The 19370-nt window shown below is 48.7% G+C and overlaps 9 protein-coding genes across 9 annotated transcripts in view; 3 read left to right on the forward strand and 6 right to left on the reverse strand.

Annotated features, from left to right (window-relative positions):
* The window catches only part of TREMEDRAFT_58891 (uncharacterized protein), a gene marked incomplete at both ends in the record, with an annotated part of 5847 nt that extends 3132 nt beyond the window's left edge, over nucleotides 1-2715 (reverse strand). Inside the window, 9 exons of the mRNA XM_007001380.1 lie at nucleotides 209-537; nucleotides 590-810; nucleotides 854-1218; nucleotides 1266-1412; nucleotides 1455-1607; nucleotides 1651-2102; nucleotides 2147-2215; nucleotides 2473-2553; nucleotides 2601-2715. Of these exons, the coding sequence (XP_007001442.1) occupies nucleotides 209-537; nucleotides 590-810; nucleotides 854-1218; nucleotides 1266-1412; nucleotides 1455-1607; nucleotides 1651-2102; nucleotides 2147-2215; nucleotides 2473-2553; nucleotides 2601-2715 (1932 nt within the window). The remainder of the gene's footprint in view (nucleotides 1-208; nucleotides 538-589; nucleotides 811-853; nucleotides 1219-1265; nucleotides 1413-1454; nucleotides 1608-1650; nucleotides 2103-2146; nucleotides 2216-2472; nucleotides 2554-2600) is intronic.
* A 550-nt stretch (nucleotides 2716-3265) lies between these two features.
* TREMEDRAFT_67023 (uncharacterized protein) lies at nucleotides 3266-3865 on the forward strand (the record flags this gene model as incomplete). Its single annotated transcript, XM_007001842.1, has 3 exons — nucleotides 3266-3353; nucleotides 3426-3516; nucleotides 3724-3865. 3 exons carry the CDS (start codon nucleotides 3266-3268, stop codon nucleotides 3863-3865), a joined length of 321 nt encoding a protein of 106 aa, XP_007001904.1.
* A 192-nt stretch (nucleotides 3866-4057) lies between these two features.
* TREMEDRAFT_58893 (uncharacterized protein) lies at nucleotides 4058-4606 on the reverse strand (the record flags this gene model as incomplete). The annotated part of the gene is made up of 2 exons (XM_007001381.1): nucleotides 4058-4500; nucleotides 4552-4606. 2 exons carry the CDS (start codon nucleotides 4604-4606, stop codon nucleotides 4058-4060), a joined length of 498 nt encoding a protein of 165 aa, XP_007001443.1.
* Nucleotides 4607-4848: 242 nt separating this feature from the next.
* Nucleotides 4849-6281, reverse strand: TREMEDRAFT_67024 (uncharacterized protein; the record flags this gene model as incomplete). The annotated part of the gene is made up of 9 exons (XM_007001843.1): nucleotides 4849-4931; nucleotides 5017-5074; nucleotides 5260-5344; nucleotides 5395-5401; nucleotides 5429-5505; nucleotides 5553-5592; nucleotides 5840-5935; nucleotides 5990-6038; nucleotides 6174-6281. The coding sequence occupies 9 exons, from the start codon at nucleotides 6279-6281 to the stop codon at nucleotides 4849-4851; spliced, it is 603 nt and encodes a 200-aa protein (XP_007001905.1).
* A 2951-nt stretch (nucleotides 6282-9232) lies between these two features.
* Nucleotides 9233-10625, reverse strand: TREMEDRAFT_58895 (uncharacterized protein; the record flags this gene model as incomplete). The annotated part of the gene is made up of 8 exons (XM_007001382.1): nucleotides 9233-9351; nucleotides 9387-9444; nucleotides 9591-9666; nucleotides 9707-9823; nucleotides 9866-9935; nucleotides 10051-10143; nucleotides 10186-10231; nucleotides 10422-10625. 8 exons carry the CDS (start codon nucleotides 10623-10625, stop codon nucleotides 9233-9235), a joined length of 783 nt encoding a protein of 260 aa, XP_007001444.1.
* A 512-nt stretch (nucleotides 10626-11137) lies between these two features.
* TREMEDRAFT_25539 (uncharacterized protein) lies at nucleotides 11138-12570 on the reverse strand (the record flags this gene model as incomplete). The annotated part of the gene is made up of 3 exons (XM_007000576.1): nucleotides 11138-11657; nucleotides 11755-12035; nucleotides 12337-12570. The coding sequence occupies 3 exons, from the start codon at nucleotides 12568-12570 to the stop codon at nucleotides 11138-11140; spliced, it is 1035 nt and encodes a 344-aa protein (XP_007000638.1).
* Nucleotides 12571-13282: 712 nt separating this feature from the next.
* Nucleotides 13283-14214, forward strand: TREMEDRAFT_58897 (uncharacterized protein; the record flags this gene model as incomplete). Its single annotated transcript, XM_007001383.1, has 2 exons — nucleotides 13283-14030; nucleotides 14129-14214. The coding sequence occupies 2 exons, from the start codon at nucleotides 13283-13285 to the stop codon at nucleotides 14212-14214; spliced, it is 834 nt and encodes a 277-aa protein (XP_007001445.1).
* Nucleotides 14215-14609: 395 nt separating this feature from the next.
* On the reverse strand, nucleotides 14610-16489 carry TREMEDRAFT_67027 (uncharacterized protein; the record flags this gene model as incomplete). Its single annotated transcript, XM_007001844.1, has 7 exons — nucleotides 14610-14857; nucleotides 14889-15185; nucleotides 15295-16106; nucleotides 16154-16232; nucleotides 16280-16364; nucleotides 16413-16430; nucleotides 16475-16489. The coding sequence occupies 7 exons, from the start codon at nucleotides 16487-16489 to the stop codon at nucleotides 14610-14612; spliced, it is 1554 nt and encodes a 517-aa protein (XP_007001906.1).
* Nucleotides 16490-16818: 329 nt separating this feature from the next.
* Nucleotides 16819-19266, forward strand: TREMEDRAFT_41946 (uncharacterized protein). The gene is made up of 4 exons (XM_007000911.1): nucleotides 16819-17036; nucleotides 17088-17162; nucleotides 18596-18959; nucleotides 19007-19266. Exons 1-4 carry the CDS (start codon nucleotides 16857-16859, stop codon nucleotides 19141-19143), a joined length of 756 nt encoding a protein of 251 aa, XP_007000973.1. The 5' UTR covers nucleotides 16819-16856; the 3' UTR covers nucleotides 19144-19266.
* The last annotated feature ends 104 nt before the right edge of the window (nucleotides 19267-19370 follow it).

Consider the following 19370-nt stretch of genomic DNA (forward strand, 5'->3'; position numbering starts at 1 on the left):
TAGTCGACAGGTATCCCCTCCATCTGTCGCTGAACCATTCAGACAGGAGCCAGGTTCTGATTTTGTCCCAAATTTCGGGATCGTTATTGCTGATTGCCGCAACATCGGCTTCTAGTCGAGCAAAAGCTTCTGACCAAGACTCCTCTTCGGAACATCGTTGGCACCTCCGAAGTGCCACAAGGAAGGCAAAGGCCTTTTCGGTACCCACCAGATCACTCCCAAATAGCCGAAGTGCTCGAGATCGGGCGGCGTGCATGAAATGGAATTGGCATAACCGAATTGGAGTTCCCGGGAAGACCTCCTCAATGGCCTTTCGTTCGGCGTCATCACAATCAATCATGAAATGTAGTGGAAGGAAATCCTCCTCGTGAATGTATTCGGCGTTGATGAGGATTTGCTCTTCATTCTCATATTCGGAGACCACTGATGATTTGCCCTTGAGTAATGCTTTCGCTTCTTTCTTGATAGCCTTTCGGATAACGCTCAAGAATTCGGTATAGGAATCGGTGTTGGCGTGATTCGAGACCATGACAGCTACTGGAGCATTGTCAGCTCCGAAACCCGAAACCCTTCAAACCACAGGACTCACCAGGGACCATATGACCATATTCATTTACTGTGGCTAGCAAGGTGACGGGACAGCGTATTGCATTCTTATTTCTCCAAGACGAATCAAGAAAGAGGCCCCGATCTGTGGCATGCCGAATTGCTGATTGCAATGCATGTTTCGGACTGATGATTGCAATGAACGAAGAGTCCGCTGGGAATGGCTGAGTGCCACCGAGTGCCAGGCCTTCAGGATATTCACAACTGACAGTCAGCTCATGAGGACAAGGAAACGCTGGCTACATACTGCAGGAAAGAGCTTGGATTGGCCTCATGTAAGATACTTATCGCCGCCAGTGGTAGCCGATCCAGCCTTTCCTGCCGCAGAGCCGTTCGGATGGCAGTTTGGAAGTCAGTGGTGGTAGGAAGACGCTCGGGATAATTTGCCTTGACCCATAGGACATAGGGGTGAATCTTGCAGAAGGAATTGTACCACCGAAGCCGAAGACGTGACTCAGTCGTTCCCACCAGAGTTGCAGCATCATGGAGTAGGTTTCGGAGATGTGGCGAAATCCGAAGTAATGTCAACGGGTTCGGTTGACCGTGATATGCAGCTTTCGGGCGGATCAGACAACAGACCCCTTTTCGGATATTGCTGGGGGTCATTCGTATCTAAGAAAATCAGCTTAGTGAAGATGAATCATCCTTATATGACCCACCTCAAGAAAAAGATCACACTTTAAACGTGCTCTTGAGGAATATCGTGCACTGGCAGCAGTTGGAGGGTGAGCTTCGGCTGTTGTTTGTGTTTCATCCTTTGCTTTCGGCTCAACATGGTGGTGGACACTGTTCAAAGTTGGCTGGATCTGGGTACAGTTGCCACTGCATCGGAAGATCGACCGAAACACTGTCCGATTCGGGTATGCGGCGACAGCACTGTCGGAGACAAAGAAGAGGCCATGTCTTCCCCTGATGTCGGCGGGTAATAAACCAGGGGGATCCAACCATTCCACTTGAACACATTTGGATATATGCTGGGTCTCAATGAGGTAGTCCTGACGCTGATATATCAACGGTTGTAACTCTCCAAAACAGAACACTGACCAAAGAGTCAAACGCTTTCGGGATATGATGAAAAGCCACCTCGAATTGTTCATAGCGATCATCATCCACCAGGTCAGGATTCGGTAAACGACAGAAGGTTTCCAAAGCACGTATGTTGACCCCAAGACTAGCGTCGGTGCGAGGAGCTTTGAGTGCCAAGAGTGGAGCCTCAGGACGTGGTACGGAGTATGATTCGGAAGAGATATTGACAATTCGGAAGCGCCCGGCCGCCTCTTGCCTAGCAGTGATGATCTCATCTTCTACCGAAATGGGATTCGGAGGTTGAGAGGGAGACCATTTTGGAACGGCAGCGGATAAGTTGGGTGCTGAAGCTTGCACGGCCGAAGACAATGAAGCGGAGGGGGAGGCCATGACCAGCTCTGTCCAGGGTACCGAATCTGGTGTCACAATACCAATACCGTTGGACGATGCAGGAGTATCTCCTGATGCAACTCTCCTGTCAGTTGATACATAAAGGGGATCCAAAAGTACTCACTGGAATCAGCCGTGGACAGGGGTATCTTGTGACCAGGAGACGATTTGGGAAACTGCTGTGAATGATTTACTGAGCATAAGCTTCAATGAACCCAGAGGAAAAGAAACTGCCTCACAGGCCACCGAATCCAAATGCGATTCCAGTCGCGTTTCGGAAGCAGGCAGGGAGGCAGAGGGGGTTGGAAGGAGATCGGGCTGAGCTACTTTATGACAAGGAGATGGAGAAGAAGCCCCTCTTGAGCTCAGCTGGGGTGGTTCAGGAAAGGGCGGCGGTTTGTTCACTGAGCATAAGCTTCAATGAACCAAGAGGAAAAGAGAATGTCTCACAGGGCACCGAAACCGAAACTGACTGGATCTCCGAAGCTGTCCTGTTGATAGAAGAAGGCTCAATAGGGTGAGAAGGACCGGCTACATAGTTAGTAAGGGGTGAGATAATCTTCAGAGGAGACACTGACATGTTGATGGTGATTGTGCACTAGGAGCATACACTTTCGGAGGTCGACCACGAAAAGGCGACTTTCTCTTTAAAGCGTTGAGAATGAGTTGATCAGCTTGATTATTCTGAGACATAAAGCTTGTGAGCTTAATTCAGTAAGTTACTATTATGTTTAAATCAATGGAAAGAAGATGATTGAAATAAGAAGAGGAGAAAAATGATTGCCCAATCACCGCCAAACAGTGCCTAGGGTTGAAGGACACATCCTTTCGGGGGCGTTTCCGAATTTGAACTCCAAATGGCTGTAGAGAACCAAGGACTCCGAATTCGGAGGTTCTGCCCGCATGAATGGCTTCAGAATACGTGTGGCAACCCATAGATATGCAAGAAGCCACGGTAGGATGCATATTCAATACAGGGGGGATTTGGGGACATTCCGTAGGTATTTGGGTCAGTAGTGGAGGGATCCTCGGGTTGAGTGACGTATTTTGGGAGAAAGTGGCAAAATTTCGTCGGGATTAATTCGAGTTCCGTCGGGATTATCCCTACGCGCAGGTCAGTTCATAACCCGAAATCTTCAACCGAGGCGGGGCTCCGCGGTCAAGCTCTAATTGGCCTGTAGCTTTGCCAGAAGTGACTCTCTCTTTTCAATGTACCCTGTCTATCGCTAGACGCATAGACAAAATGGAAGCTCTCTCAAGAAGAGAAGAAGAATCAGTGATGGAACTTGCAAAATCTCAAGCTTTGAAAGCGTGTGATGATTTAGTCCGTGGTGAGTATCAACTTCCTACCCACAACTCCCACTAAACATGTGACTTGGAAGAAAGGGTTTGCTAAGAAACAGCCTTTGCTCATTGTGCCGAAGGGAGGACGTTTTCTTTACCATTTGCTTGTCGAACACATTTGAATGCTATGCAAGGATGTATGAGAGAATAGTGAGTTGTCCCATCCAATCTTACATTCACCTCTCCCCTCCTCCTTCCGTTCCCGGGGAGCCCTCCATGATCCCATGGCTCAATCGAGAGCACGGGTGAACGCCTTCTGTATTTATGGACTGGGTTTGATGAGTAAGGTGGAACTCAGCCGAGATGCTACCAAGAGGATAACAAAAGATGAAACTTATGAGACGGCTAATAAGACAGCATGACTCAAGATCGATTAGACGATATGAAACTTGATTATATAGCTCATCGATCGGAGAAAGGTAGACAAGCTGTTGAAGAGCTGAAAGCTGCCAGACTTGTAAAATTGAAAAAGATGATGGGGAGGGGTAACGAAGTTTGAACTCATAATCTATGTACAAGTACGTGGTGTCTCTTTCCTTCATCACTTTCATCTCTCTCCTCCGTTTGACTATCCTCTTGACGGGGTATCAGTGAGTATGAATTTATAGATTAATGTGCAGTTTCGACATATTTTTTTTTCATATATCATCATCCTCTCATATATCCACCTCCCCTATAAGATCATCATGAATCATACCTTCTCTTGAAATGATCCATTCGAATTGACCGTATATCCACATACACTCATGAAATCTTCATCACCCAACACATCATTCATTACCTCCCTAAACTCTGACGACTCTTTGGTCGAGTTAGACATGACGTCCCCTTCGTCATTTACTTGATCATACTCCACCCGTACTTCTTCTGTAGTGGGAGTGAGAGGATCATCCAAGTTCATCTGGGGATATAAAGATAACGCCTGGTTGCGGGCGTTTGTTAGTTTGGTAGAATTCCCTGTTGATGAGATGGTAGAAGATTCCGTGATTAGGTTAGTCTGATTATCAAATCCCTCAATATCGGTTGGAGTGATGGGAGAATTTTCATTCAGCGTATCGGGAGACTGGGATGTTTCTAAATCCGGAATTTTCCCAACGACGATAATTCCGAATCCATCGTTGTCCAAGCTGGGCCCTGCCAATGTCAGCTGATTCAATCTCCATGTGAGGAAAACCCTCGACTGACCTGACACCTCTGCACGAGTGTCGATGGGTTGAATCTGGCTTTGAGTAGTGTTCATTTCTTGACTTGTGTAGATTGATATGCGATTGATGATGTGGTTGTTTTGTAGGTCGGAAGTGAGAGGGCTTTTCATATAATACATCAATGTCTTGACGTCTTCTGATAAGTACAAAGGGTTACTCCTCTCTCTTTACACCGACAGGCGTCAGCTGCTGGGCGGAGTACGAATTAGTCGACTTCTCAAAACCTCGCATGTCACATGTCGTCTTCTTTCTCCGCTGACTCCGTGCTTTTCCTTTATCAACTAAACTGCCGGGCTAGCTGCCATCCTTGTGCTATACAAGCGAGGAGGGCATCTATGGCGAAACCTCGTTTGTCGTAATCTGTGGTCAGTACATGTCTTCCTCGCCGATTCTCCCTCGTCTCCCCTGGTCGTCCTTGATCCATGGCGACCTGTGCTTCACTCACCTGAGAGAACCGCGGAGAGATCTTGCAATGGAATGACTCGTTTCACTATGTGTTCTCCCTGCGATATCAGCTTCTGACGATTCACGAAAATCCTGAATCAGCCGTCAAAGTCTATGCAAGCATCAGTACTCGAGCACGTCTTTCCATGGAAAGACTCAATATAGCAAGCATATCGAAGATATGAAGTTGACAGTGAGGAGGAAGAGAGGGAACATTTGAGGTTGGAGCAGGGACTAAACTCACCTCGTCAAGCTTTTGTTGAGGTTCCGGATCATTCTTTCCCAGATTGACATTGATAGTAACTAATTGCATATTCGCACCTGTCATCCTGTTCCTCAGTATACGTCTCCTGCAATTCAAGTGGAATTGATTACGTACCCAGGATCTTATACTAAAATACTAGATACTTGACCGACTGTGACATCCCCGTGATCGGCTTTTCCTGATCCATACCCCGTTTCTTCATGTAGTTCCCTCAATGCAGCAGTACTGTTCCATCAATTAAACACATACTACTACTTCTGTTAAGCGCTCACGCCGAATCTTCTCCTTCGTCCACTAGTCCAGCTGGGAGTTCTCATATGTTAGCGGACGTGTCCATAATGACAATCGCATCTCAATGTCCATTGTTACACTTGACAGTCCCAAGAACCGATGGTCATGATCAAACAAGCGGGGTCATCCTAAATATGATGTCTCGATAGGGCAGAGATCTCGGACCGGATGAGGTTGAGAAAGAAACGATCGAGGTGACATTGGAATGTGAGTGTAATTAAGAGATTGAATGACGAAGAGGATGTTGGGCGGAGAGCGAATGACATACCAACTACTGTCTTCCCTGCCGGTGGACGATATTGTTCAATGATCACAGTCGATACGGGCTTATTTGGATGATGTAATAAAGCAAGTATATGTACGGCTTTTCAACTCAGTATTAAGTATCAGCATACTCTTAAAATATGGGAAGACTCACAATCTACTATCCCTTTTCTCGTAGTTCGATTGGCTGTTTCCCACACACGCTGCTCGTCAGCTGAGTGTGCTGGTGCTTTTTCCCATAAGTCTGTGGACTATCAAGAGGGCTGATGAGCATTCTGCAGAATGATCGTAAGGGCATCAGGAAAATTGTATCAGTTAGCGAAGAAGAAAACACTCACCTCCTTGCCTTCTTCATCCTTCCATTTGATACGTTCCATCTTCAACCATTTCGCCTCCGTCTTGAGCTCCTCCGTCGAGAGGATTTCAGGTTCTTGTTTCGTGCTCATGTTGCGTGAGCAAAGTAAGACACGGAGAGCGATCGTCAGATGTCTTGAGGAAAGGAGTGTAAGGGGTGATAGTTGTAATGACATGCTGGAAGGAAGAACACCTCCTTCAGTCGCCCGGATAGGGAATGTCAGTGAGGTGAAACAATTCATGATAACCCGCTAATTCGCTCATGCTGCCTGCTGAGCCATAAGTACCGCTTGAAAGTATACATGAGAGTAGATATGTAAGGATACTTGTGCATCATCCCCTCATCTCATCGCGGCATGCATATCTGACTCGGGCTATGTACATGGATTTGAACCAAGCAAGCGACTCATGGAGAAGCGACTTTAGCAAGTCATTAGTCACCACTTGGATCAAGCTCCGCCTAAGCTTATAGCGACCTCCATACCGCGAGCGAAGAACCAGAGCCCAGAATCTACGGCAAAGCCTCGCGTTTCATAATCTGTTATTAGAATGACTCGCACTCACACACACACTCACCTTGAAGCGTCGAACGAAGTTCGCTCAGAGGTACCACTACCCGACGGACAACTTCACCCTATAGGTTTAGCAACATGTCACCCCACAATTCCTATAATGATACTAGCCAGCTCTTTACCGTGTCATGAGGTCGTTCCGCCCATTGGTATGAGGATAGACCTCGGAAAGGGATTACACGAAGCCACACGGGTTGTAGACGCATGTCACACAGGAGGATACATGACGGGACTCACCTTGTCTGGTCGCGACTCGGGCAGCTTGTTCAAATCAACTTCGATATTGATCTCTGTAACCTGCAGGCTCTCATTCATTGCCCTGCCGATCAGCATCCATACCCTACTTTTCATACGAACGTACCCCGGATTCCGTTGGAGAGGAAAGGAGACTTGTGTAGAAATAACCGTCCCCCCCCCGGGTCGTTCAGAGCCATAGCCCGTTTCCTCAGCTAATTCTCGTAGGGCGGCAACCCTAACTCGTCAATGCATGTCATTTGCATTGCCTAGCAATTGACTCACTGAGCACTTTCGGTAGTGCCCACCATACCCCCGGGCAATTCTGGATGATCAGCAAAACATCCCAACGCATGGACACCTCCTGAGTTCATCACGTTACCTGTTGTGACGCTTATATCTGAAAATCAAGAGACGCATGTCATGCCGTCCGAATCGCCATGGGAGGAGACTGGACGGAGGACGACTCACCAACTGCCCACGTTCCTGTTGCAGGGCGAAGCTGCTCGACGAGTACCACAAGAGTGTTCCCCAGAGAAGGTTTGACCGTGTCTTTCACCGGCTCATAGCCTACATTCAAACATGAGACGTATGATTTGACACTTTGCCAAGCCCCAAGCAATGTCTGCCACACAGTGTCACAAGTCCCTTCTCTCGTAGTTTCCATCCCTGATGATAGCTTTTCAGGATGAAGGAATGCCAAAACGAGGGCAACTTCTGGTCAATATAATCTCAGGCTCCTTGAGTAACTTACTGTTAGGTACTACGTCTGTACAATGTTTGAGGAAGTCGTAGTCCACCTATACATGAGCTGCACAACACTTACCACCTATCCACAACAACAGTGAGGAAGTATGAACGATACGACCGCAGGCTAAGAAAAATTCTCCACACCTGCGTGGCGAGGAGTAAAGTTTAAAATACGACTTCTTCTGAGAGTGTCTGTCCTGATCCGCATAACAAGGCACTATCCCGAGATTACCTCGGGCAGTTTGTGGACAACATAGAGCAGGCTGAGGGGACATGAGAGCTTACCGGGTTGCCATTGTCGTCCTGGTAAGTGATGCGCACGAGCTCCATCCAATTAGTAGCCTTGAGCACTTCGGTTTTGAATTCGGGCACTGGCGGACACACAGTGCTTGGATAAGCATCAGTAGTGATAGTTTCAGGGTTGGTCATGTTGTATATTGGAATAATCGAGACAGTCGCAGATTGAAGGGTGAGGGACAATCGTGAATACAGTTATAGTTGATTCAGGTTGATGGAAATCGATGTAATGAATGGACAAGCAACCAGAAGGTTGCCATCATGTTGACGCACTAGCAAGGAGAGCTACACTGCGTTAGTGGCTATGTTGGAAGGCCGGTATCGAAACGGAGCGAAGGATGAGGTCATTGATCATTGACAAGGGAAGGAAAACGTTGAGTGTCTTCTAGGATGGCTGCGTAAAGTGACATTGAGTCATCGGACAAGGGAGGAATGCCCGGCATTTGGGCTATGCAGGTGAAGTCGTGGGAACGTGTGAAAGTTCGAAAGTGTTGATTTGTCGTAAAGCGTGAGGGGAAAGAGCTGAAGTATCGGAGGAGGTCATGAGATGAAAATCAAACGATGAATGTAAGTGAAGATGGAGAGTATCAACGTAGCGCAGAAAGAAGGCTTTCTCGTTGTTGTCAGTCGGTTGTTCGGTCGGTCGTTACAGTAGGATGAGAGACGATCCATCAAGGAACAAGGGAGAGGGAGGACACACTGATCACTGACATTTTGATGGTCGAGGAGTTTCTTCGGTTTCACCTAGTTATGGCGACGTGGCGCGTGGCGGAGTGGCCAGTGGCGGTACCTATTCACATCCTTCTCATAAGTCATCTATGATCATCCATATTACCATGCGCGACTGGCATAGTACTCATAACAAGTGGAGGGCTTCTGTTCCTGAGGGAAGACATGATAAGGATAAAGGTTGTCGTGGCGTGTAAGTCACAGTAGGAGATGGCCGGACGGAGAGCTACAAAACCCACGCTTCCGATCATTCACACTCGAGTGTGAACTAAGTGAAGACAACATGCACGTCCACTCAAATATCTCTCATTTCATCTCTCATATGCACACCCTAAGCTATATCTTCAGCATTCCAAGCACAACTCATCACTACTATCAAAGGGAGATATGTATGATACTCCACCGCACATCCAGACTCTCATCAGAACCAACTGGTAGGAGCAGGTCTCAGTCTGGGCATGTTAGAGTCGTGACATCGAGGTCTGATGAGAATGCAACAGGCCAATGCGGAGGCCAAACTCATATGCCATAGCAAATGTCATGACTGTTGAGTCTACCATGATTCCTTCTTTGTCAAATACTGTCGTCAGCGCGTCTATCTGTGGATGGACTCACCCTTCAGGGTTTTGACCACGCCATCAAGTGGTATGAGTATTGTTTGACAATCTTCATGCTGTGACAAATGTCAGTCAGGAACACGTAGTGTGGTTCAGGAGCCGTACGATTGATGTAGAAGATACATCTCTGACTTGACAGCATTATCTCACCGGCGGAGTAACTGTCTGAAGGAGGTGAGGAATTCTGATAAGGAACACTCACCGTGCCTAGTTTTTGGTCACATTCATCCATATTTGACAACTCAAAAATAGCCAAATAACCAGTTTCAGTAGATGTCCTGACTGTCAACGTAATTCTTCAACACACTTACTACGTACGCCGGGTTCCTACAAACAAGACCCGAGGTCTGACTGGTGCGGTATTTTCCACTATCGTCTCCATCTCGCGGAAGTTTGAAACCTCCTTCTTCTTCTGTTTCCCGACCAGCGGTCTCACTAATGAATCAGCTCAGCATATGATACAGAGGAAAGGCTCACAGACCAAGCTCTTCAGGATCAGGTTCTTTGGAATCATCCGTCACGGCTTCTGTAGACCCTCCAAAAAACTCTGTTCAATCAACATCGTTCTCACATTGCAAGTGGATGAACATTGAGGTTTTGGGCAATGTCTCCATGAGCGGAGGCTTATCAAATGGGTGGCGCGACGAAGAGTACCAACTCACCAATTGTATGATGACGTGTAGCAGGACGACTTTGCACTGTGAGAACGAGGTGGATGACTCCATCTGTTTTGACCGTCACGATACCTAACGCACCTTGTCCAATCAGTATGTGGCACGACGTACACGAGAACGGACCTGTAGGCGTCATATTCGACTTCGGGGCCATGTAATGGCACCAAGACTGTACATTAGTTCTGGAATACTTCTAAACTTGAGATCAAAAGCGACGGCGAGACAAATGGCACCCCGGATGGAATCGGGAAGTGCGGCATTCAAGCCGCCAAGGGGACTAGCCGCATGCAGCGGAAATGAAGAAAAAAAAGGTGTGTGTGTGATGGGGGGAAGGGGGGGGGGGGCGAGAGTCTGCCTACCTCTTCACCACCATCCTTGGAGTAGGGCATCGATTCCAACCTCATACGTGAAGTTTCGCCGATCACATTGGTGCGATCGGGTTTGGTGTGCAGCCTGGAGGTATTGAGTATGCTTTTGGCAATGGCTGTGGCTGACATAGTTCGGGTATTGAGGAAGTGGGGTCTGGTAGCATTCGCGCTGCTGTTGCCATCATTGTTTGTCATATTGTGGATTGAAATATGTTAATAGACGTGAGTTTGAAGAAGAGTAGGATTCGATCACCCCTCGTAAGCACTTTAAGTATCTTCGGCCAAGGAGATGGAGCTGACATTTACCGTCAGGAGACTGAAGAGATCGTTACTCCGCCTGCCTTAGATGGTTCGATGGGAAGCGTCGATAGGGCGGTATCTCAACCTATGCGAATGTTCGAGGGTCATGGACGAACCGCGGCCAGATAAGTCGATGGGAACCATTGATAAGGCGGTATTTCAACCTATGGGAAGCAACTGCCAAACATCGGTGAAGGGAGGGAAATACCGCATTCGGATCTGTGGAGTGGGAGTGTGAGTTTCATGAGAAAGGCCTGATATCGGAGTGAGATAAAACGGGTAGAAAGGGAGATTGGAACGCCGAGAAGAGAAGATGAGAAAAGCGCCAATATATCAGAGAAAGGAAATGTTGCTTTGTACTCACTATAGACTATGCACGAAGAGGAGTCCATGGTATTCATGGTAATCTACACCTTGACCTTCTTCTTGATACCTAATAATTTCTGCATCCCCTCTCTCTTCCTCTTGATCTGCATTTGCGACGTAGAACTCCCGTTGATCCCGTTCGATCCGGAGTTGCCAGCTCCTACCACGTCTATTGCTTTCCCTTTCGCAGCGAGGATACTAGCGACAGTTGGTTCCGCTGTCCCTTCCACTGGCCTACGTTTGATCGTCAGAGCCGGCAACATGCTTCCCGTCTCTTCTTCACTGTCGGACTTCTCGCTGTCCTCTCCATTCTCATCATCTTCGTTGGATGCATCCTGGTCCACAGCTTTCTGCTTGCCTTTGCCTTTGATATCGGTAATGGGTGGGACAATGGTAGGGTTGATCTTGGAAAAGTACTGTTTGACTAAAGCGTCGTCTTCTTCTTCCTCAGCTCTGCGCTTGACTTCTTCAGCGGCGGATTCACGCTCCGCATGAAGGGCTGCAAGGAGGGCGTCAGGGTCGGCGTTTACATTCGATAGTTCGAGTCGTGCGTTTCGTTGTCTGTAGATGAATCAGCTCGGACCCTTGCAGCGAGCATGAATATTATGAAGCGTGACCGGACGTGAAGATAGGCAGACTACGATGATGATAGACTCACCTCAAATCGGCTAGCTCATCCATCATTTCCATCTCCCTTCTACTCTGTTCCTGACTCCGTTCCAAATCAGCCATAGCATCCTTCTCTACCTTCGCCTCGGTCGGATTCCCATCTGAATCGTACTCATCGTCCGCAGCAGCGTCGGGCATTGCACCAACCCTCTTGTTCGGATCCGCATCAGACCAATTCTCGAAGTTACGGGTGGCACCATGTTCGCATATGTAGTCGGCGTTTTTAGGGTCGGTTTTGAATGTGATTTCAGACGAGCACATGGGGCATTTCTGAGGGTCAAACCCTGGCCACTTTGTCTTTTCCCGCTATCGCTATCCCTCTTGTCTTCCCAAGACGGACTTGACCCCTTCAATCTTATGTGTACGTAAATCGAAATCATCCGATGATCTTCACGCGATATGAGAACATAGCTACAGGGCGGGAAGAACTCAAACGACGATAAAGGAGACAGTCATGAAGAAGAAAAAGATAATAAATGATAGAGATATATAGGTTGAACAGAAGAGTATGAATAGAGGTAGTAAGGGATACGAGGAAGGGAGAAAGGATTAGAAGCGACAATTTACTCACGATATAAAACCTGAAAATCTTAATCCCATAATATTCTTCCCCTACCGCCGTTTCCTTCCTCGCGTTGAATTTCTTTCCCTTATATACATACTCCCCACACCTATTACACCTCATAGAAAAAGGAGCCATCAATCTGATGACCTGTTGAGGATCCTTCATACCTTTTCGACGTTTGATCTTCGAAGGATCGAAATCCGGTGGGAAATATTTATTCAATACTTTACGTTCAGACATTTTGACTTGTTCTTCTAGGTTGAGATGGCGCCAGCCGGGGGGGAGATTGTACTGTTACTGATATCGCGACTCTCTGGACTTAACAGTCAATATCTAAGTATGAGAAAAGGTAGGAGAGGGGCAGAAACAGTCACTGAGAAACGGACAAAGCGAAAGAGAGAGAAAGAAAGAGAGAGAGGCAGACGGGAGGGAGTGAGGAAGACGTGACATTGGTGGCGACGAGTTAGTTTAAATGAGAGGCATTAATAAACTCATGATCGCATCAGATCGGTACTCGCCGCCTTTCTCCTTCCTCCTCACCTACCGCCTCTCCTTTACTTTTCATGGTACATATCACCATCTTCTCATACTCCCAATCATCCCATTCCATCCGTAATACCCCCCGAATCTACTTTTAATCCACTCAAGAGATGAAACAATCCAAATACGTAAAGTGGCACCCATCTACGTGAGTCCATACATTTTCAAATCCGTAATCGACCCTGACGGCGTTCCCGTCGATGAAAAAACGTATACCACGTAATATATATATAAACAACGTCTGACCCCTTTTCATGTTCTTTCTCAGTCATTTCTTCCATAACATTAGAATTCGACTCATATTCAGTCATTGAAACGACATTCCATACATATCTACCACATACTCGCATATCATCTTTCACCCCTACTATAAACGACATATAAGGTACATAGTATGGTCTCTACTCGCTATATGCCTTATCCTATCCATCCCAATACCACCCGTCCCATGAAGTCAATCCTCACCGTTAAACTCCCTCAACATTTTCCTGTTCCCAGGGCGACGACCATATCCCCCACTACTACCCTGTCATCCGGGACCAGAATGACTACCCCTCTTCCTAAACGCGACACTCACCGAGGCGTTCCTACTTCCGCACAGACCTTGTTTGTCGACTTGACGACACCTTCCCCTACTCCCACTCGACCTGACGACCGTCATGATCCCATTCAATCCAATCACACACCTCCAACACCAGTCACCAGATCAAACCACCCGACATTGTGTATACCTCCCATTCCACCCTGTCCTTTACCTCACAACATACCCACATACCTCCTTAACCCTGTCCAACCCTTCAGACGCAAAGACCACCTTGGTTCAACTATCACGTCCCGCAACACAGGACCACCCTCACTGTCAGACCTCAGAAGAAACGGTATCGAAATTGTCCCTGTACGTGATGACGTGTTCGAGCCTCTTTGTGGCGAGGCACGCGGAGGGACGTCCGACCCATGTTCGTCGAGTATCTTCCGACCCAACTTGGTGGCGACGGAGAACGTGCAGCAGGGGCGAGCCTGGGAAGTCCAGAAAGCTGCAGCCGAAGGTAGAATAGGGTATAAGAGAAAGTTCATGGAACTTACCGTCGCTTCCAAAAGACACCAAACGCCACTCAACTTTACCGAGCTCAACCATGTGACCGCAAAGACGGAGCCTGTACGTAAGCGGACTCTATATGCCGATAGCCGACCACGTCGAACTTTTACGACGGATAAGAATCACCGAGCTGGGCAGTCCGCCACATTCTCTGACGCCCAGGTCCGGCGAGCCTCCCAGAGGTATGCGCTGAGGAAGACAGGGCAGCGTGTCGGATACGAAAACTGGCAGGAGAGGATTGCGTTTGAGACTTGTGGCGTTCAGTTGGGAGAGATCGGAGGGCTGGTGTCAAGATATGGATCATAGTGATCAGAGGGTTAGCGATATCGGACGACAAGAAGGTACGACATGGTGTGGCGATTAGAGAGGATCAGGAGACATCAGTATGTGAAAACGAGCTTGTGCATGATGGTCGTGTTTATTTGGGATATAGATACAATGGGAACTCGGTGGTGATCTGTAGACAATTTATCTGATTAGGTCAGCAAAGAATGCAACAGGAGTTTCGCTCACCTATGCTCTGGGTATCGGGAATTGGACATTGCTCCCGAAGAAAGGGCAGTGAATGCCCACGGGAAGCCGCGGACGAGCAAGCGACCACCGAAGTTCCCCACAGTGACCTCCTTCCATCCCGCTCTCCTCCCTACGTGTGCATGAGGTATATGCGAGATTTGATGTACGATTCTCGTTTTGAAGGCTGTGGCATGTGCTGACAACGTTGATGAATGATCGCCCTTCGAGCTCGAACAACGACAGAACCTCGTCGGCGCAGCTGTACAGCGCCGGCTGCACCCCGACCTCTCGCACGACCACCATCCTCCCCTCCCCAGCCTCGGCGCTGAGCGAGGGCCATACGCCCAGAGGACACCGTCAAATGTCTAAACGTCAGCGCTGAACCTCAGAGGTAAAGAAGACCACGCACCACTGTCGCCGTCCGAGTCATAGAACTCGTCCTCGTCTTCGTCATCACCCAATGTCTCGAATGCAAGTTTGTAGCGTAATATTCCTCCAATGCCACCAAATCCCTTAACAAACTGACTGCCCTCCTGAGATTTGTTGGTGACGAACTCAAGGGAAGCACCAAAATCCTTGTACTTCTCGGCGAACCACTCAAGCAGGAGCTGAGGCTCGGCAGATGGGTCCATTTCTGTCCCAGTGGCTTTATCGATGAACTTTTCTCGATCTTTGTCGTTCGGATTGGAGTAGACAATGACCTCTTCTGCAATCTGTCAGCACTGCTCGACTGGTGAACGACGGAATGAGAAGAGGCGAGTGAGGATATAAGCGAGTGAATCATCAGTGAGAGAGATACTGGAGTGGTGACTCACCACCTGCAGCGTTTCGCAGAGTGTTGCGAACAATGTCCAGATTCTCCCACACGATCAAAGTCTCTACCGCACCCATGTCCAACGCCTTGAGAGTGTCCGTGATACCGAAACAGTATTTGCCGGAGTCAGTGGCAATTTCGTCAAAGTATTTTTGTATCAATTTTTTCTCCTGGACAAACTTGACGTTGGCTAAGGAGTCCGCGGCCAGTTCAATAGCTTGATTGAATCCATTCTCCCCTCCATATGACACATCCACGACTTTGACCACCTTGGCGAGTAGACGTGGGTCAAATAGATCACTTCCGCTCAAGTCGGTCTTCAGTTCGGCACTACCAGCCAACACCAAACCAGCCACGTTGACCTTGTCGTTGGTGATAAAATGCTGCACCGCTAATTCGGCAACTTTGCGGACATAGTTCCGTCTCGCTTCTTCACGCAAACGAGAGAAACGAAGAGCGGATTGACCACCTCGACCATGTTTCTTCGGCAGGTCGACTGTGAATTTATGAACGATTTCACGCGTGTTTCCCGATAATGTACCAAAAAGAGAGCCATTTCCGTCTATGATGATGAAACCCCACTTGGAGTCGGTTTCGAGTAGCTCTTCGAGTGCTTCGACGTGAAAACGGGAGTCGCACATGTACAGGGAGGTATTGATCGGCTTGAAAGGCTCTAAAGCGAAGGAGATCTTCTTTTCTTTTCCTTCGTCATTCAAGACGGTACCGACGAAAACACACAAGCCATTGTCAGGAACCCGGTTGTATAGCTTGAGCTTCTGCTGAGTGGACGTGATGGCGGCGAGCACGGACTGTCTAGATTCAATCAACACAGGCCACAGCGGCATATTGGCAGGACGAACCTGTTAACTCGAGATTTGATATTGGAAGCAGTGCCGTATTCAGCGGTAAGCATGTTACTCGCTTGAGAAATCTGGGATCCTGGAGGCGTCAGTATGGACACCGTGGAGGACAAAGGGCAGACTCGCGAGGTGGGAGGATGAGGGTGATACATGATGTTCCAGCTCCCCTGGACACCGCCAGCATATTGAGAAGCTTGCGGTATCTCCATACCTATACACTATCAGTACTAAATCGAATATGTCAGTCTGATGAACCCACCTCGATGGCCTGATCGGTCTGAGCGGTCAGCGCGTTCATACTGTGCGAAGACTTGCACTGACCTCGTCTGACGACATTTTGAGGACTTTCTAGCGCCACTCTACCGATACCTATAGTTCTGACGCGACCGGTGATGACACTGGCCAAAGTCTCGAGATCCGAGTCTGTTTTTGTTGGTGACGATGACAACGAAGGCTAAGGCGAGGAAGAAAGGAAACTTGAGGTGGCCGGGATTACTCGGTGTTTACGGATCTCGCTTCGGGCTTCTCGTGTGGCACGTAGCCCTAAAGACTTCTTCGGACTCATCGGCTCCGACGTCACTAGGCTTGCTCAGCATCAAGGTGGTGCATCACGAGCAAGTCAGCCAAGTTCCGTCCAATTCTTCCTATCTTCGACCTTGGACTCACTCTCATCTCGGATCACTGCAGAGGCCCTCATCACGTCATGGCTCCCAGCAATCTCAGCGTCGTCGAATCCCCCGACCAATTCAAGACTCTGCTCTCGGAGGACTTGTCAAGGGTCTCCTGTCTCGTCTTCTGGGCGCCATGGGCAGAACCTTCGGCTGCCTTCAACAAGGTTGTCGAGGAAGAGGCCCCCAAGTTTCCTAACATTCTCTTCCTCAGCGTGAGCCCGTCTTATCATTATCATACGTTGTGCATCGTGCTTACCTCTCAGATCGAAGCAGAGGCGTTGGCAGACATTTCAGAATCGTTTGATATCGAAGCAGTCCCTTCATTCCTTCTCTTACGTGTACGTATCTTCACCCCTTGTCCACCCTTTTCCCTTCTTGGCATCGGTCGAATCCTTTCCCTCGCCTCGTTCTCGTTTACTCTATGACCCCACTCGACTTCCAAACCCCCATTCATCCTACACACAGCTCAAACCGCACAGCCATCCCTCTTACGCACATCCTTTGTTACGTTCAAACTCCTCCCCGTTTCATCTCTCTTGGTGGCAAGCTACACGGTCCGAACATATTGAATGCTCATACACGTCGCGAGCGTCTTGTATCGCTCCGATGACGTTATTTCCATTGATATCATCGCGCTACGTTTGAGAGCGGGTCACCGCAGACTCCCTCCCTCTTTGCTTGTGTATATATAGACGCATATCGCAAGCAGGTGACCTTCCACCCACCTCATTTCCATCCATACTCAACTCGCTGCTTACTGTGATGTCCTTGAGCTATCACTGAGAATATCATTCCAAACTCAAGCGATTGTTGAGATCAAGCGCTGACACTGTCTCGCTCTTGTCTTTGTACCCTCGCCATTGCCCCCCCTGTCTTTCCAACTGGTTGATATTATGGACGCCAACCGTGACGCTCCGGCTGTTCCTCTCCTTGGGCCCCGTCGTCCCTTACCTGAGTCATCGCCCTCACCGCTCATTCCCTCTCGTCCTATTCCTGCTCAACTCAACACGGGCGTTCCTCGATCCTCGCTTCCGGGCTCACCTTTTCTGCGCAAATACTCCAATCCAAACACTCCCAATCGCTCCGCTCCTCGGACACCTCTTGCATTCTTGACTCGCACTCCATCTCTGAGCGACTCGGGATCTACCATCTCATCCTCATCTTTGTGGCCATTACGCACGCCCAACTGCTCGTCATCGGTCTTGAATGACTTGCCGTTCCCGTCACCCATGGAACTTACTCCTCATCAACTCGTAATGAACAAATTCAAATCCTCCCCTCCATCCTCTCCGCTTCACATCAAGATCCCCCCTTCCCGCTTGTCCACCTCGGAATGCGGCTCCCCCGATCTCAAACCATTCAATGGACCATCACCTTTGGTCAAGATGACTCATCTCGTCGTCCCTGCATCACCTCAAATCATGTCGGCTGAACGACTTCTCGAATTGCACCCTAATCCCGATGCCGATCAACATCCGATTGGATACCCCTTTGTCAATCTCAACAAAGCCTCTCCACCTGTCATGTCGTCCGGACATATCATTGATCGACAATCTTATCATCCTCGTCATCGGGACGCGACATGTGACCGACGCGGATCTGGATTGTCCAATGAAATCAACGCACTTGTCATCGACGACACCGATCACGATGACCATCGATCAACTGACGAGGCCTCACATTCTGCCTGCTCCTCTTCTCATCACGCCTGAGCGCTCCACCGGTCTTTCCGCTGTCAATATGTGTCATTTCCTCATGCTTTCACTTATAGGGCCACACGCTCCTTGCTCGACATTCAGGGGCCGATGCCACTCTTCTCCGCTCCCTCCTGGCTCAATACTCTGGCGCTCCTGCCCCCACTACCACTCCCCTGTCCACGTCAGACGCCACCCCTCAAGCTCCCCCGGAACCCCCTCGTAAACGCACCGAAGAAGAGATAGTGGCGAGATGCAAAGAGTTGATGAACAAGCACAAAGTGGTGCTCTTCATGAAGGGAAACCCTTCTGCACCCAAGTGTGGATTCTCGAGACAGACAGTGGGTCTGCTGCGAGAGCACGGAGTCGAATTTGCTTGGTTTGATATTCTCAGCGATGAAGATGTGAGGCAAGGGCTCAAGAAGGTCAACGACTGGCCGAGTAAGTTCTTTGCGGATGCGTACGATGACCGGAGCTGACGGTGATAGCCTTCCCTCAGATCATTCTCAACGGGCAGTTGGTGGGAGGACTTGATATACTGCGCGAGATGATGGAGAACGGCGAGTGGAACGAGCTCTACACGGCGGCTATTGACAATGAGGGTGAGGGTGAAATGAAGGCTTAATCATGAGAGGAAGACATCTATTCGCCCCATCATTCATCCATCCATTGGCCACTGAGCAGTCCCTCCATATATATATTTCTCGTATTGTACGAGCTGTATTCATGATGCATTCAGATTTGTGTAAGTCACGAATAGAGACATGAAAAGTGCCACAAATGTCACGGGTGCCACGTCGAGCTTGAAACTCCGAAGTGACGGAATTGCCCCAACCTCACACACCCAACCCA

The sequence above is a fragment of the Tremella mesenterica genome (genome assembly GCF_000271645.1).
Source record: "Tremella mesenterica DSM 1558 unplaced genomic scaffold TREMEscaffold_1, whole genome shotgun sequence".
Lineage (NCBI taxonomy): Eukaryota > Fungi > Basidiomycota > Tremellomycetes > Tremellales > Tremellaceae > Tremella > Tremella mesenterica.